The sequence below is a fragment of the Bison bison genome, unplaced genomic scaffold (genome assembly GCF_000754665.1).
Source record: "Bison bison bison isolate TAMUID 2011002044 unplaced genomic scaffold, Bison_UMD1.0 scf7180017864322, whole genome shotgun sequence".
NCBI classification, from domain to species: domain Eukaryota; kingdom Metazoa; phylum Chordata; class Mammalia; order Artiodactyla; family Bovidae; genus Bison; species Bison bison.
In genome coordinates, this window is record NW_011494894.1 from 5,148,731 (window position 1) to 5,166,023 (window position 17,293).

Consider the following 17,293-nt stretch of genomic DNA (forward strand, 5'->3'; position numbering starts at 1 on the left):
AGTCCATGGGGTCGCTAAGAGTCAGACACGACTGAGCGACTTCACTTTCACTTTTCACTTTCATGCATTGGAGAAGGAAATGGCAACCCACTCCAATGTTCTTGCCTGGAGAATCCCAGGGACAGGGGAGCCGGTGGGCTGACGTCTATGGGGTGGCACAGAGTCGGACACGACTGACGTGACTTAGCAGCAGCAGTAGAAGGAGTGGAAAGAGAACATCTGTGAGTTTCACTTTGGAGTGCCATTGTGACATCCTGGAGACCGACTGATGGGTCTAATTCTCAGAGGAGAGTTCTAGGCTAGAAATGTATTTATGTGTGTATGGATGATTTTTCCTAAAGAGAAAAAATAAAAATGAGACAAATAAATGGGGCCAGTTTGCAAACCTACTAGGATCCTAAACATTTAATGGCCAACTGGGGGGAATGAGCTGCCTAGGAAGCTTAAGAATAGTGGGACGAAAAGTGAAAGAATGTGTAAAGGAAGAGAATGCCTCAAGATGAAGGGAGAGGCTACTTCTCTGGGTTCGCACAGAGTCAGACATGACTGAAGTGACTCAGCAGCAGCAGCATAAAATAGTATAAATAAACTAAAGAGAATCTCCTGTAGCACATGAACCCTACTCAATACTCTGGGGTGACCTAAAGAGGAAGTAAAAACAAAAAAAGAGATGATATATGTATATGTACAGCTGATTGATGTTGTTGTACAGCAGAAACACAACACTGTAAAGTAACTGACCTCCAATTTTTTAAAAAAGTAAATGGGAAACCTAAAGCAGTTTTAAAAAAAAAAAAAAAAACAGCGTGAGAGCATTAAGATCCTGAGAAAGCCAAGGAGTTGTGATTAAGTAGAGAATGTGGATAGGATGGGTATCAAATGCATGTAGATTACACGTAAGGTATGAGGAAGCCAAGAGCTTCCATTTAAATGTGCCTGTGTGTGAAACAGTAAGTGAGACAGCTTGCTCAGAGTGGATCATTAGCCGAAAATGGTCCATAGGAAAAGGGCAATGGAATACAGGTTTAAGAAGAATAGCTAAAGTTTGCAACTGTCACTGGGAGGCGTGGGAGATATAATTGACCAAAGAAACAGAACCGGATCATGGGAGTATTGAGAGTCCAGTGGAAGCAGGTGGCTGTGTATTTATAGTGAAATCAACCTGCCAAATCGTGAGACTCCAGTGGCACCTGGCATAGTCATTTTGGTCCTTCAGGAATGAAGTCTTGCCTTTTGAACAAAAAAGCAATGGACAAGAAAAAAAGCTGTGTTTTTGACATGACAAGACTCTGAGCTAGATTGGAAGAAAGTGAAAAAAGGAGACTCCGAAGGCCTGGGAGACAGGATAGGGATCACTGGACATTCCAGTCCAGGAATGTTTGATGAGGGTGAAGAAGCGGTTACAGTAAGACACTGTAACAAGCTTGGTGGACAGATGGTTGCGGCAGGAGATTAAAAGCTTGAATGAGTGACCTGAGAGAAAAGAATGAATTGGGTATTTTGCCTGGGGAATCCCCATGGACAGAGGAGCCTGGTGGGCTATCGTCCAACGGGTCACAAAGACTTGGACATGATTGAGCAACTAAGCACAAACACACAAGGTTCAGAGGGTGTGCGGGAATAGAAGACTGAGACAGAGGAAAGGAAAGGTCACTGAAGACCAGGTCAGGAACTGAGAGCAGAAGGTTCTGACAGGTCATTCCAGTCACTGTGGAGGTGCCCTGGAATGATGGCAGCCCTAAAGGGGACAGGTAGCCAGTGATCCAGTCACCAACAGCTTCAATGAGCAGTGCCCAAAAAGACCTATAGGTGATTGCAGCAGAGACCATCCATGGAGGACAGGACAGTAAAACAGCCTCAAAGAAGCAAGTTATTAAAAAAAAAAAAAATCAATGGATTTGAGAAAAATGACCTCTACGAGGAATGAGGAGAAGGTACATGTTAACCTTATCTCCAAGTCCTATTTTTCAGGATAACATTTCAACCAACTATTCATCTACTCTACTAACAAAACTATGCTTACAAACATTTATATAGATGACTTAGAGTAAAGAATTTTTAAGTTATCCTAATTATAGCACAACGATTACAGGAAAAAAATTAACTGTTCCTTATGACACAGTGAAAGGAGTCAGCGAAAGGAGTCATCTAGTGCTCAGTTGTATCTGACTTTTTGCAGCCCCCATGGACTGTAGCACACCAGACTCTTCTGTCCATGGAATTTTCTAAGCAAGGATACTGGAGTGGGTTGCCACTTTCTACTCCAGGGTGTCTTCCTGACCTGGGGATTGAACCCACATCTCCTGTGTCTCCTACATTGGCAAGCGGATTTACCACTGAAGTCATCTAGCTGTTGCTGCTGCTGCTGCTAAGTCGCTTCAGTACTGTCCGACTCTGCGCGACCCCATAGATGGCAGCCCACCAGGCTTCCTCGTCCCTGGGATTCTCCAGGCAAGAACACTGGAGTGGGTTGCCATTTCCTTCTCCAATGCATGAAAGTGAAAAGTGAAAGTGAAGTCGCTCAGTCCTGTCCAACTCAGCGACCCCATGGACTGCAGCCTACCAGGCTTATCTGTCCATGGGATTCTCCAGGCAAGAACACTGGAGTGGGTTGCCATTTCCTTCTCCAATGCATGAAAGTGAAAAGTGAAAGTGAAGTCGCTCAGTCCTGTCCAACTCAGCGACCCCATGGACTGCAGCCTACCAGGCTTATCTGTCCATGGGATTCTCCAGGCAAGAACACTGGAGTGGGTTGCCATTTCCTTCTCCAATGCATGAAAGTGAAAAGTGAAAGTGAAGTCGCTCAGTCCTGTCCAACTCAGCGACCCCATGGACTGCAGCCTACCAGGCTTATCTGTCCATGGGATTTTCCAGGCAAGAGTACTGGAGTGGGTCGCCATTGCCTTCTCTGGAAGTCATCTAGAGCAGAAGTCAATAAACTTTTCTCTGAAGCATCACACAGTAAACACTTAGGCTTTGTGGGCCAGTCTGTCACAACTACAGAACTCTGCCTCTGTTGCGTGGAAGCAGCTACAGACAATGCATAAATGAAGGTGGTGTTTTGAACCCAATCTGTCCCAATTCCATGTGTATCATTCAAGTCAGAAAAAGTGGTATTGGAATCTAAAAACTAAGAATTATTACTTTCAGACTTAAAACTGAAGATGATCAGCCAAAAGTTCATGATTTTCCTTTCCCCTAAAAGAAATAAAATTAAAAGAAAGCACTCACCTGAACATAGAGTTCTCTGAGCTCATATTGAAATTTCTTGGGATCTGTGGTAACTGTTACTGGGCCAATCTCTGTGGAGATAAAAATGACGTAAGTCAAGAATAGTGCTCAATAGCATTAAAGTCTTTAGCATACTGTGGTTGCAAATGTCCTTTCACTATGCACTGTACAGTTAACCGAACAATTAGAAATAGTCAACAAAACAACAAAGACCATTTCTCAATTTAGAGCTACCAAAGACTACTTTAAAATTTGGCATAAATGATGCATACTTAAAATAGTGAATTTTTAGCCTTAGGAAATGCAAAAAAGTGAAAGTGAGTCACCCAGTCGTGTCCAACTTTGCAAACCCATGGATGAAACAGTCCATGGAATTCTCCAGGCCAGAATACTGGTACGGGTAGCCTTTCCCTTCTCCAGGAGATCTTCCCGACCCAGGAATCAAACCCAGGTCTCCCACATTGCAGGTGGATTCTTTACCAGCTGAGCCACCAGGAAAATGCAAAGAGGGAGTTAAAATGTCACAGGGCAAAGAATTGGGAGACATCAGTTTCAGTCTCTTTTCACTCTCACCAGTTAGTGAATATTTATAGAGCAACTATTTTGTTGTTGAACTCTAAATTAATCACTATCCATCTTTTAATTTTGATTTGTCAACTACAAGTTGTAAATTTGTTTGCAAATAAAACATTTAATACTAAACCAAAAAAAAAGCCAAATGACCCTTCTTTGTCCACAGGGTTTTAAGAACTTGCAGGAGCACAGATAGGAAGATCAGAAGCACAGATACCAGGATATTGAAAGTTCAAACACAGTCACTACCACTTCATTTGCCATAGCTGGGGTTGCTGTCCCTCACTATCACCATTCTCCTAAACTGCCTTTGACGAAAGTAATTACCTCTGGGGTCACTGCAACCCTCATGACTGTCCTAATATAATGCACAAACCATTGTTTCAAGTGGAAACAAGTAGCAGGACCATTTCCTGGTGAAAACCAAGACCTAAGTCAGGTGAAGAGAAGAAGTCCAGATACCAGTAGGGTTAAGTTGATAGAAATATAAATATAGATACACACACAGAACATGTTTATTTAATAGCAAACATTTTAATCTGCAAAGACCATTTTCTTTAAAAAAAAAAAAATTAACCTTTAAAATAGACAAGCTGAAACTGGCCTTTACAGGTATCAATTACTTCCCCCAGAAAACATCCATGGGTGTGTATTTAGTCACTCAGTCATGTCCAAATCTTTGTGACCTATGGACTGCAGCCCACCAGTCTCCTCTGTCCATGAGGATTCTCCAGGCAAGAATACTGGAGTGGGTTGCTATGCTGTTCTCCAGGGGATCTTCCCAATCCAGGGATCAAACCCAGGTCTCCCGCATTGCAGGCAGATTCTTTACCAGCTGAGCCACTAGGGAAGCCTGGAAACACCCATATGTTAGTCATTCAGTTGTGTCCGACTATGCGACCCCACAGACTATAGCCCACAAGGCTCCTCTGTCCAGGAGGAATTCTGCAGGCAAGAAGACTGGAGTGGGTAGCCATTCCCTTCTCCAGGGGATCTTTCTTACCCAGGGACCCAGGGATCAAACCCAGGTCTCCTGCATTGCAGGCAGATGCTTTACAGTCTGAGCCACCAGGGAAGCCTGGAAACATCCATATATTTAAGTAATAGTTTAAAATTCATCCAAGTATCATGTGTACAGACATAGCACCTTAAATTCCTAGGGTAGATCAAAGCTTTTCTATTTTATGTAATGAAGATAATAATACAAAATTATAAAGATACTTAACATTTAGTTTTTATGAGACATTAGCTTCAAACACATACTGTTAGAATAGGACTTATGACTTCAAAGGATAATAATTAATGAGCCAGGCCTTCTATAATATGCTAAATGTGATACAAAAACAGATTGCAGAATTTTAGAAATAAATGAGGTAAACTGGATAGGAAGCATGATATGCTTGTCATAGCCCATGTAATTTTTCTTAGAAATTACACGAAAATATGTCTCCATTCTTCACCACAGATTAGACATCTTGCAGCATGCAAAAGGAATGAAGAGGTGATTGGAGAAACTGTGTGAAAATGCAAACATCTGAATTCCATACAGAGAAGAACAGTCATTAGCTATGTAAACGTCATGTCCTGAGTATATGGAAAATCGGAGAAGACTACTCCCTCAAGACTAAACAAAGGCATATTTTGCAGAGGAATGCAAAACAGCAAAGAATATACCAGGCAGTTACACCCTGACATATAAATTGTCAGCAGCACCATCAAGCCACGCTTCTGTGCTTCTACATGGCATAATACTAAAATAATTCTAGAATTAAAAACTCAAGAACCAGAAAGGAATAAAAGAATACTAGAAAAATCAATTATATGAAAATAAATAGTACAGACATGCAAGAACATTCCTTATAATAACAATTTTTTAAATAGCCCTGACACATGTCTGTCTTCAATAGTAGAGATTAGGGGATGCTATTAAAATAGGAGAACTGATTAGCCTTCATTTAATTATCGAGAGATTCAAATACCCACCTGTTTTCAACAAAGACAGGAAATATTTCCTGAAGCTTATTTATATACATTTTTGCAAATCACACTGGACACTTGAGATAAACCTTTTATCAGTTATAAGAAATACTCAGACCAAAAAAAAAAAAAATACTCAGGAGAGATAAAGCCTTGCCAGGCTGCCATATCCCTCCAGCTATAAGCATCTTTTCCAACTCTTTTGAATGGAATGATATAACTATTTGGCAAAATCAACCTTCCTTTTAGGACTTGTGTCCATTTCAGCCTTTCTCTTCATTTAATAGAGCCCTACACCAGCTGTGTCATGAGCAATTTCCTCTTCTCTTCTCTTTTTTTTTTTCTCACCTTCAACGACATTCAACAAGTATAACTTTGTCTTCTTTTCCTGACTGAGCACGGTCCTCTATTGCTTACAGAATTGAATGAGAACTCTCCAAAGCATTACAGGTCCTCTCTTCTATGTAGCTAATCTTCAAACTTTGTCACACTGCTTAGCATGAAGACACTGCTCTTCCTTCGCATCTTTCATGGCCATTCCCACGTCTTTCATCTGCCCAGACACCTCTCACTCTAGAAAGTATGAATCAAGTCCCATCTCCTTGGACCTTCTGCCATTTCTTCAGTAAACATTAATGTTGGTTGATGTTTGTATGATAAAGACACGGGAAGAATGAAGGGGCATAACGTTTAACAGAATAAATGACCATATTCCATTTTATTCAATGACTTTATCTGGTTGCTTAGCAAAATAACACCTATATACATATACTGGGTTGGCCCAAAAGTTCGTTCGGTTTTCTCCAAAGGAAAATCCGAATGAACTTTTTGGCCAATCCAATATAAAACAGCCATCAGTCTCCAAAGAGAATCCTCAAGCTTGATGGGTCATTAAAAATCATTTGCTTCAATTTTGTTATCTACGGACAAGAAAACCTGAGGTTCAGAGATGATGAAATTGAAAAACTTTGGTAGTGAAGAAAGAGGTTAAGACATCTAAAAACATTCTCTATACTGAGCAACCTCCACAGCTCACTAACATTTCCTCTTTTCCAAGATCTTCATTCTATCAATGATTATATCACTGTGAACTTTCTCCTTTCCTCTGGATCATGGGCAAAACAGGTCATATTTGGAGTACCTAAACTGATGCACACAATATCTAGAATTCTTGATTGTCATGTGCCTGGGTATTTGAAAATAGATTAAAAGAAACAATTTTTTTCTTCCAGTTTTACTGAGATATAATTATTATGACACACGACATTACATAGGGACTACCCTGGTGACTCAGGGTAAAGAATATACCTGAATTTCAGGAGACCCAGGTTCAATCCCTGGGTTGGGAGAATTCCCTAGAGAAGGGCAAGACAACCCACTCCAGTATTTTTGCCTAGAAAATCCCATATACAGAGGAGCCTGGCAGGCTACAGTCCATGGGGTCACAGAGAGTCGGACATAACTCAGCGACCAACACAAGGCAAGGAGCAACTAACAGTTTCACTTTTTCACAATAAATGCAGAAAGAAAAGTACAGAAAAAGTAGAGGAGTACTAATATAGAAAAAGCACTTTTCAGAATGAATCAAGGAGATTTCAAAAAGGAAATGAAAATTTAGGATTTCAAATTAGAAAAAAATGAAAAAGTACTTTACTAATGCTAATTTTTAAAAAATTCTATATATCAAGTTTTCACAACAGCTCTGTATTTCATCAAATTACTGCTATTACCTATGGTTCGGTACGGTGGTGGTTTTCAGTCACGTCCGACTCTTTGCTAACTCATGGATTACAGCCCGCCAGGCTCCTCTGTCCATGGAATTCTCTAGGTAAGAATACCGGAGTGGGTAGCCATTCCCTTCTCCAGGGGATTTTCCCAACCCAGTGATCGAACCTGGTCTCCCCCATTGCAGGCAGATTCTTTACCATCTGAGCCACCAAGGAAGCCAATATTATTATACAAATAATTGAAGGTGGTATGATAAGCCAAAGCCACCAGTCCCTTTGAAGGGTCCTACCATACTGACCTGAGAGCATCTATCACATGATATGTGACTGCCATTGCTTTTTGTCTCCCTCACTTGATTATCAGCCTAAGATGTACCTATAAATAAATTCTAAATAAACATTTGAAGATGAGAAGACAGGAAATGAAAGAATAAAGATTAAGCCCAGGTCTTCAGACCCTTCATTTTGTGTGCCTTTCATTTTACTGTGGAACCTCCAGGCTACAGCTGAAGATCACGCTACATAATCAGCATGACGACACTCACTAGGTAACTGAATGGTTGACTTCCTCTTTACACAAAAGTATTTATTCTTTCATCAAGTTATTGATGCAGATAGTCAACATGTACAATTTCCCACATACTGCTGATCTTAAAAAAGCAAAAGAAACATTTTTAAGCAAAACATTTTATAAGCAAAATTCTTTTGATTATAAAAGAATTATAAGTACAAGGAGCAAGTTACACTTCAGAAGATCACTTTTGATTAAAAAAAAAATGTCTGAAACTCTAAACAAGTCTTTCCTCTTCTCATTGATTGTGTTATTTCCTGTTTCCTAGGGATTTATCAGATGGGTTGGATTTATTTCCAACATCTCAGCCATTGTTCTCCTAATCTGAGTTGCTGAGTTGAATTTGAGCAAATAATGGAAAGAAGTTCACAATGTAGTATTTTCTTTTACTGCTTCACTTGGCAAGATCAATATCCAGTTCCTCACTTCCTTTTTCCTTTTCACTAACAGATTTCTGCTCCTTACAGTTTTTCTTTACTCAAAGTGGTTCCTTGATAACAAGAGGTATATTTACTGCTGCTTGCTGGAGTCTCAAACACTTTTTGTGAATGGTTTGATAACAATGCTTACAATTTCCTTGGTTTTTTAAAATATGTAGTTTTATATTTATAACTGTACATAAATATGTGAAAAATTAAAATGAAAACCCCTAAGCTGCACTATAAATTAATCAATATTCGCAAAGCATTACAAAAGGTCAAAATAAATATATAAATCACAGTGCTTGCCATGGAGGAAATTTAAATACAGTTGAAAATTTTTTTAAATAGCAAGCTATGTGCTTGGGGCTGGTGCACTGGGACGACCCAGAGGGATGGTATGGGAAGGGAGGAGGGAGGAGGGTTCAGGATGGGGAACACATGTATACCTGTGGCAGATTCATTTCGATATTTGGCAAAACTAACACAATATTGTAAAGTTTAAAAATAAAATAAAATTTAAAAAAAAAGCAAGCTATGAAAAATTAATCTAGCCTCAGAGAAGAGCAAATATTTTCAGTGTCCAGAGAAATACCCCTGAGCTCTTGGGAAATACACAGTGAAGACATCCGGGAGAAGACATGGTATGAGTTGGGACTTGAAGAGAACACTGAATTCACAGAGAGTGATATCAGAGCAAAGAAATTCTAGGCACTGGGACATGGCCTGTTCAAAATGCCTTCTATGAGCTGACTCTTAACACATTCACTTTCTAAAAATTCTACTCTCAATTAATCTTACACAAATCAATTATAATATCTTCTGTGCAAAACTGTAATATAAATATATACATATTTAAAGCATTTAAATTATTTAAATAAAAATCAATAATTATGTTTCTTGCTTTGGAATGTTATAGAAAATCAGATTAATAAGTATACTTTCATTGTTTTCAATTTAACAAGATACTCTTTCCAGATTTCTCTCCCCTCATTTAATTATAATGTTGCTGTCCAGCACCATTTTTGAATGATTTGCATCTAAGTCACAAAAAAGAACTGTTTCCTGACTTTGAGCTGAGCTAATGTCAAAGATATTTCAGGACTCATTTAACTGAGTACATGCCTGCTCACATTAAAACAGGTAATTTTCAAGACCACTTAAAGACCCTTAATGATTGTTTTGACATGAAGTGATGTAACTTGGTGTGTTTTATAAAATCTGAGTCAAGGATGAATTCATGCACAGTATGTAATATTGATTACATACACAGCATTCTGTTTTACTTTCCAAAGAGGTTATTCATTTAACAATGAGTTGTATAATCGTAAACACATTGCACTTAGCACAACTGTAGATAATGTATGTATATTGCAAGGGTCATTTCACTTAGACTGAACAGGATATAGAAAAAATCATGCACATGAATTCAGCAATGTTTCATAGCTGTTTAGAGCAGGAAGCAAAGAAGAATGCCTTAATAACTGACACAGGATCATGAGGTATACTGAGTAGGATGTTATTGCTTAGACTGGACTTTGGCCAGAGCTCCAGCAAGCACTCTTGCAAAAACAGCCGTGGGATTTTTAATGACCCAACAAAATCCAGATTCTCAGTTTTGCCTGTACTCCTAAATATTTAAACATCAAAACATACCCACGCATTGGTAAGTTACACTCAGAAATATAATAAAACATATAATATTTTAAGTCATGCTATTTTAACAAATTTAATAAACAAGCTCTCCATTGTGATTAAGGTATTCTGAAAAAAAAAAAACAAGAAGAAAATAGATATTACATTCAAGAATATTTTAAAATTTAAATAATGATATTCTTACAGAAAAATGTGTTTTAAACTTTAAGATTAAAAAAAAATATGACAATTCATTTCAAAGTTTTCATTGTTCTCTTAGACAATTCCTTAGCATTACCGGTCTTCCAAATAAATTTAGGCAGCAGGGAGGGATAAAGAAAATAAAAATTATAAAAAGAGCAGTAAAGTATTTTTGAAAAAGAAAAAAATATGCTTGCAAATCCTTAGAAAAGAATCATTAATATTGCTGAAATTTCAACATGTTAGGAGAACAGACAATCTCAGTCCTGATTGTTTCTACAACTTAACAAATGCATGCAATCCTTTGATCATGTTTTCAGGGAAAATGTAATTCAGTGGTCCAAAACCATATTCATGAAGTAAACACTTTATCTGCAAACAATGAGAATCAGAGACATGGCAAAAATATAGACGCTTTTATGTATCTGTATGGAGAAGGCAATGGCACCCCACTCCAGTACTCTTGCCTGGAAAATCCCATGGACGGAGGAGCCTGGTGGGCTGCAGTCCATGGGGTCGCTAGGAGTCGGACACGACTGAGCGACTTCACTTTCACTTTTCACTTTCATGCATTGCAGAAGGAAAATGGCAACCCACTCCAATGTTCTTGCCTGGAGAATCCCAGGGACGGGAGAGCCTGGTGGTCTGCTGTCTCTGGGGTCACACAGAGTCAGACACGACTGAAGTGACTTAGCATAGCATAGCATGTATCTGTATATATGTTATGCGTGTGGTATTCCCTGAACACTTGCATTCATTCATTCATTCAACAAACAGGCATTCTATCCTAAAGCCTGGTTCAAACTGTCAGGAGAAAGCAAATATTCACATTTAAAGAGTGGAGGTTTGAGTGTAAGAAAGTCGGAAATATCTGGGTGTATCTTACAAACTAAGAGGTGGTTGAATGGACTTATGACCAGTATGTTGTATAAAGCCCTAATCTCAAAAGGATCCCTGCCTTGGAGTTTAATGCTTGTAGTCACTGTCCTGAAGTAATTTTATCTCTTAATTTGTGTTTTGTAAAGCAAAGTTCAATGGGCAGATGTAATAGGCACTGCAAACCTGGAGCCTCATTTCCACAGTCCTGCCCCACACCACCTTCAGGGGACAGGGCACCTGTTCTACTCCCTTAAAGGCCAGGCCTTACCCAGCAGCCCCATCCCTGCTTCTGCTGACTGTCACCATCCGCCAGCTACGCAGCGAGGACCTAGATATGAGGACGGAGAGGGTTAGGATGAGGGCATGTGACAGACGGTCAAGGCTAGAGGCCAAGTCTTAGCCTCTTAGCCAGGACGAGCCTTTTCACACACTCCCAATTCATGCACCAAGCATTTCCCAGCACCTAGCACCAAAGTTTATAAATCCCTGGGGGACGCCTGTCTAACAAGGGTTGAGGCAGCGGGGCCAGGGACAGAGGAGATGTCTGTCTCAACTTCACCTGTTTCCAGCCTGAGCACAGTGCTTGGGTCCCACTGGCACAAGGGGAAACTTGACAGCCTGTATCCCTAGGGACCTCAGGGGCCAGGGTGGGTCTGCATTTGACCTCCAGGTACCCTGGTACCCAGGGGTGCTCGTTTTGCAGGTACCATGTTGGGAGGATCTTCTTTTCTCCTTGCAACCCAATGAAGTCTAGATTAAACTATTAGCATGAATTTTACCATCTATCTTTATTTTGTGAAATGCCAATTTTAAATGCAAATATCAGAATATTTGACTAGTATGCAGATTTATGCAAACTATACAATTTGTATTTCATGGCTGGTTACAGATGGTGCCTCCAGCTGTCCAGAAGAAACACACAAGTCAGATTCAGCAAGATTAAAGGAGGAACCATTCAGTCACAGTATGAATACTCCAAGTTTATCATGACATCGAACTAAGGAGTACTTCTTATTGAAAAATATAAAAGATTTTTTTAAATTAAAAGGCCATGATTATATAAAGAAAAGCTAAATATTGAAATATATGTATTTCAAGTTAATTTATGGATTTAATACATTAAAAATCTAAAAAAGAATTTTTTCATTTGTGCTTTAGAATACTTGGCAACAATATTCTTTAATGTATTCTAAATAGCACATGGGTGATTTTATCAATGAAAACTGGCCAAAAAAAGTATAAATAGGACAACGTAAGCACAAGTAACTAAAAGGACAGAAGTACTTACTGATACACAAATAAATATGTAAAAACTGGAAAAAAATTAATGATTATAAATAAGCATCTGAAGATATATAAAATAAGATTATTTATGTTAAAAAATGTAACTCTAATTCGAATTTTATAGTATCTAGTAAAAATAACCTCCAAAGGGTTAAAGGTTCAGTATAACCATTATAATTACTTCAACTGAATCCAAACGAGAATATATATATCAGATATATAAAAAATAACATTCTCCTTTTCAAAGTAATAGAAGAAATCACAAGGGCCACTACTGACAGATATAAATATATAAAAATCAAGTAAAAGTTAAAACCTAAAAAGCTATGAAGCCAGATTTGGGAACATTTGTTTCATCGATTTAACTAAAAATCCATGTTATCTGAGGAAATCATTCAAATTTTTACCAAAAAAAAGTATAAAATACCATCACTAAAAGAAAGAAAAATTCATTAACAGAATAATAAAAAAAAACAAGACTAGAAACAAATGCTCGTATTTTGTTATAGAGAGACATAAACTATAGCAAATTTGAAGTAACTTGTAAGAAAGAAAATTATTTTGTTTAATATTATCACTGCAACCAGGGTCATACTAAATAAACCTGGCATATTTGTACTCTTTAAGATTATAAGTAGTTGCAACTTTTATGAAATTCACTGTAGTTATATGTATGATATGATTATAGGTATGATGTCTTAAAGTTATCTTGTGGTAAAGTTATTTCCCACTTTGCTATAATCCACTGAAAATAGATACTGACATCGCTAGGACAGCAACAAATAGTATCAAAATAGAGAAATGATTAAAAAACATGAGTCTCTAAATAACATTAGGCAGCAATTAAACTCTTGTTCCATGTCGAAAAACAAGTAAATGTTTATCATATACCATTAAACAAAAAAAGCAAAACAGAACTATAGGTAAAGTCACTTGGCCAGCAGTCCAGTAATTAAGACTGCGCCTTCCAACCCAAGCTGCAGGCTTGATCCCTGGTTGGGAGCTAAGATTCCATACACACCTCGTGGCCAAAAAATCAGAACAGAGACAAGAGAAACAATATTGTAATAAATCCAATAAAGACATTAAACATGACCCACATCAAAAAAAAAAAAAAAAGACCTGTAGGTACTTAGATTGCAACTATGAACAAAGGCAGATACGCATAAAGACAAATTCTGAAAGCTCACACCAGAGCAAAAACTGATGTTTGGAATAAGTGGAGGAATGATTATTTTATCTTCAAATTTCTCACATTTGTATTTGTAAATATTGTAAATTACAAGTATTATTTGTATTTGTAAATTAAGGAGAAAGAGAGAAATTTCACTTAATCACATATAGGCTTGAGGTTGTGCTCATGCATTCTGCCTTAGTATGGTTCTAAGTTCTTAGTACGGTTCTGAACTGGTTCAACTTGAGTGCAAAAGTCACTTCAGTTGTGTCTGACTCTCTGTGACCCTGTGGACAGCAGCCCCCCAGACTCCTCTTCCATTGGATTCTCCATGCAAGAACACTGGAGTGGGTTGCCATTTCCTCTTCCAAGGGATCTTCCCTACCCAGGAATCGAATACATGTCTCTTCTGTCTCCTGTATTGGCAGGCAGGTTCTTTACCACTAGCACCACCTGGGAAACCCTGCCCTCCTTCAGGGAATCTTTCCAACCCAGGGATCAAAATCAGGTCTCCTGCATTGCAGGCAGATTCTTTACTGACTGAGCCACCAGGGAAGTCCAAGAATACTGGAGTGGGTAGCCTATCACTTCTCCAGCGTATCTTCCCAACCAGGAATCAAACCGGGGTCTCCTGCAATACAGGTGGATTCTTTACCAGCTGAGCTAGCAGGGAAGCCCCATCAATGCAAGTTTCCATTTTAAATTTAAATACTTCTCCTATAGGGAAGGTCAGAGTAATCACCTTCAGTTCAGTTCAGTCGCTCAGTCGTGTCCGACTCTTTGCGACCCCATGAATCCCAGCATGCCAGGCCTCCCTGTCCATCACCAACTCCCGGAGTTCACTCAAACTCACGTCTATCGAGTCGGTGATGCCATCCAGTCATCTCATCCTCTATCGTCCCCTTTTGCTCCTGCCCCCAATCCCTCCCAGCATCAGAGTCTTTTCCAATGAGTCAACTCTTCGCATGAGGTGGCCAAAGTACTGGAGTTTTAGCTTTAGCATCATTCCTTCCAAAGAACACCCAGGGCTGATTTCCTTTAGGATGGACTGGTTGGATTCCTTGCAGTCCAAGGGACTCTCAGGAGTCTTCTCCAACACCACAATTCATTAGCATCAATTCTTCAGCGCTCAGCTTTCTTCATAGTCCAACTCTCACATCCATACATGACCACTGGAAAAACCATAGCCTTGACTAGATGAACCTTTGTTGGCAAAGTAATGTCTCTGCTTTTTAATATGCTATCTAGGTTGCTCATAACTTTCCTTCCAAGGAGTAAGCGTCTTTTAATTTCATGGCTGCAGTCACCATCTGCAGTGATTTTGGAGCCTAGTAAAATAAAGTCTGACACTGTTTCCACTGTTTCCCTATCTATTTGCCATGAAGTGATGGGACCGGATGCCATGATCTTCGTTTTCTGAATGTTGAGCTTTAAGCCAACTTTTTTCACTCTCCTCTTTCACTTTCATCAAGAGGCTTTTAGTTCCTCTTCACTTTCTGCCATAAGGGTGGTGTCATCTGCATATCTGAGGTTATTGACATTTCTCCTGGCAATCTTGATTCCAGCTTGTGCTTCTTCCAGCCCAGCGTTTCTCATGATGTACTCTGCATAGAAGTTAAATAAGCAGGGTGACAATATACAGCCTTGACGTACTCCTTTTCCTATTTGGAACCAGTCTATTGTTCTATGTCCAGTTCTAACCGTTGCTTCCTGATCTGCATATACCTTAGTTGGTGACTAAAAGCATCCCAGATTTGGAAATTACTATAGTCTAAGGTCACTGAAATTAATTACTTTATGCCATTGTGACTAGGTCCCAAGGCGTTTTCAACCCAAGACAAGTCTGTGCTTTGTGCCCATACTTGGTGAGAGGAAAGCTTTCACATAAGAACCATCTCACCTCCTCTCCTCCCAAATCATCGACACACTACTGCATAAGCAAAGACTCGCATGTCCCCACAGGCCCCAAAAGGCTGTGGTGCACATCCAAATAAAAAACAAGAGACACTGTGGCATTTCTCCTGTGTCACAGTTATCAGTCCTTTCTTACCCTCTCGGGGTGTGACTGACTGATGGATTGATTAACCGCACTGCATGGCACGGGGGATCTTAGTTCCCTATCCAATGATCGAACCTGCACCCCCTAATTTGGAAATGTGGAAGACTAACCACTGGACCATCAGGGAAGTCTTCCATCTCAGGGTTTCAATACCCCTGCTCCAAGTTCCCATGCTTTTCTTCTTCCCTCTGAGGAGCCTTCCTGTTAACCAATTATATCAAGCCTTCCCTGGTGGCTCCGTTGGTAAAGAATCTGCCTGCAATGCAGGAGACCCAGGTTTGATCCCTGGGTTGGGAAGGTCCCCTAGAGGAGGGCATGGCAACTCACTCCAGTATTCTTGCCTGGAGAATTCCATGGACAGAAGAGCCTGGTGGGTTACAGTCCATGGGGCCTCAAAGAGTCGGACACAACTAGGCGACTAAGCACATGCCTCTGTTTAAAATTTGAATTCCACAAGGTGAGGGTTGTTACTTTCTATACAACATTACTCAAACCAAAATGCAATAATTAACATATTTTATAAGGATCCACTAATAGCAATTAGAAGGGACACTGGGAAGGCAATTTGACCAAGTGCACTTCCCAACCAAACTAATTTATAGTGCTTAAATGACTCAAATGCCATCAGAAAATCTATACAACCTAGATGAAAGGTGACACTGAATTTGGAATTAGCCACTCATGTGGCCTTCATTTACTAAATGTTTGACCTAAGAGGCAGTCTGTTATTTTGCTTAAGAGCTCAGACACTGGAATCAAAGCTACTTGGGTTACAATCTGCCATAATATTTTTTTGTTTTGTTTTTAACTTTTATCCAGTTCCTAAATCTCCATGTCTTGATTTCCCCCATTTTAGTATGGGAAAACTGAACCATTCCTAAAACACTGGGTTTGTTGTGAGAAGTGTTTGATGAGGTTGTTTAATGAGGATAGCAAGCAAATGTAATGCTTGGAATGGATTGACCAGGCTAACTCTGCTATTGCTACTGCTGCTACTGTTGGTAACTTTCATGGCAATCTAAAAGACATTATGTTAGATATTATGACTGCAGCCATGAAATTAAAAGACACTTACTCCTCGGAAGGAAAGTTATGACCAACCTAGATAGCATATTAAAAAGCAGAGACATTACTTTGCCAACAAAGGTTCGTCTAGTCAAGGCTATGGTTTTTCCTGTGGTCATGTATGGATGTGAGAGTTGGACTGTGAAGAAGGCTGAGCGCTGAAGAATTGATGCTTTTGAACTGTGGTGTTGGAGAAGACTCTTGAGAGTCCCTTGGACTGCAAGGAGATCCAACCAGTCCATTCTGAAGGAGATCAGCCCTGGGATTTCTTTGGAAGGAATGATGCTAAAGCTGAAACCCCAGTACTTTGGCCACCTCATGCAAAGAGTTGACTCATTGGAAAAGACTCTGATGCTGGGAGGGATTGGGGGCAGGAGGAGAAGGGGACGACAGAGGATGAGATGGCTGGATGGCATCACTGACTCGATGGACATAAGTCTGGGTGAACTCCGGGAGTTGGTGATGGACAGGGAAGCCTGGCATGCTGCGATTCATGGG

General features: G+C 39.6%; 1 protein-coding gene across 3 annotated transcripts in view; it reads right to left on the minus strand.

The window, feature by feature from the left end:
• The window catches only part of HMCN1 (hemicentin 1), a 541,857-nt gene that overhangs the window by 416,086 nt on the left and 108,478 nt on the right, over nucleotides 1-17,293 (minus strand). For all 3 annotated transcript variants that reach the window (XM_010853073.1, XM_010853072.1, XM_010853074.1), the window contains exon 2: nucleotides 3,232-3,302. In XM_010853073.1, coding sequence (XP_010851375.1) covers nucleotides 3,232-3,302 — 71 coding nt within the window. The remainder of the gene's footprint in view (nucleotides 1-3,231; nucleotides 3,303-17,293) is intronic.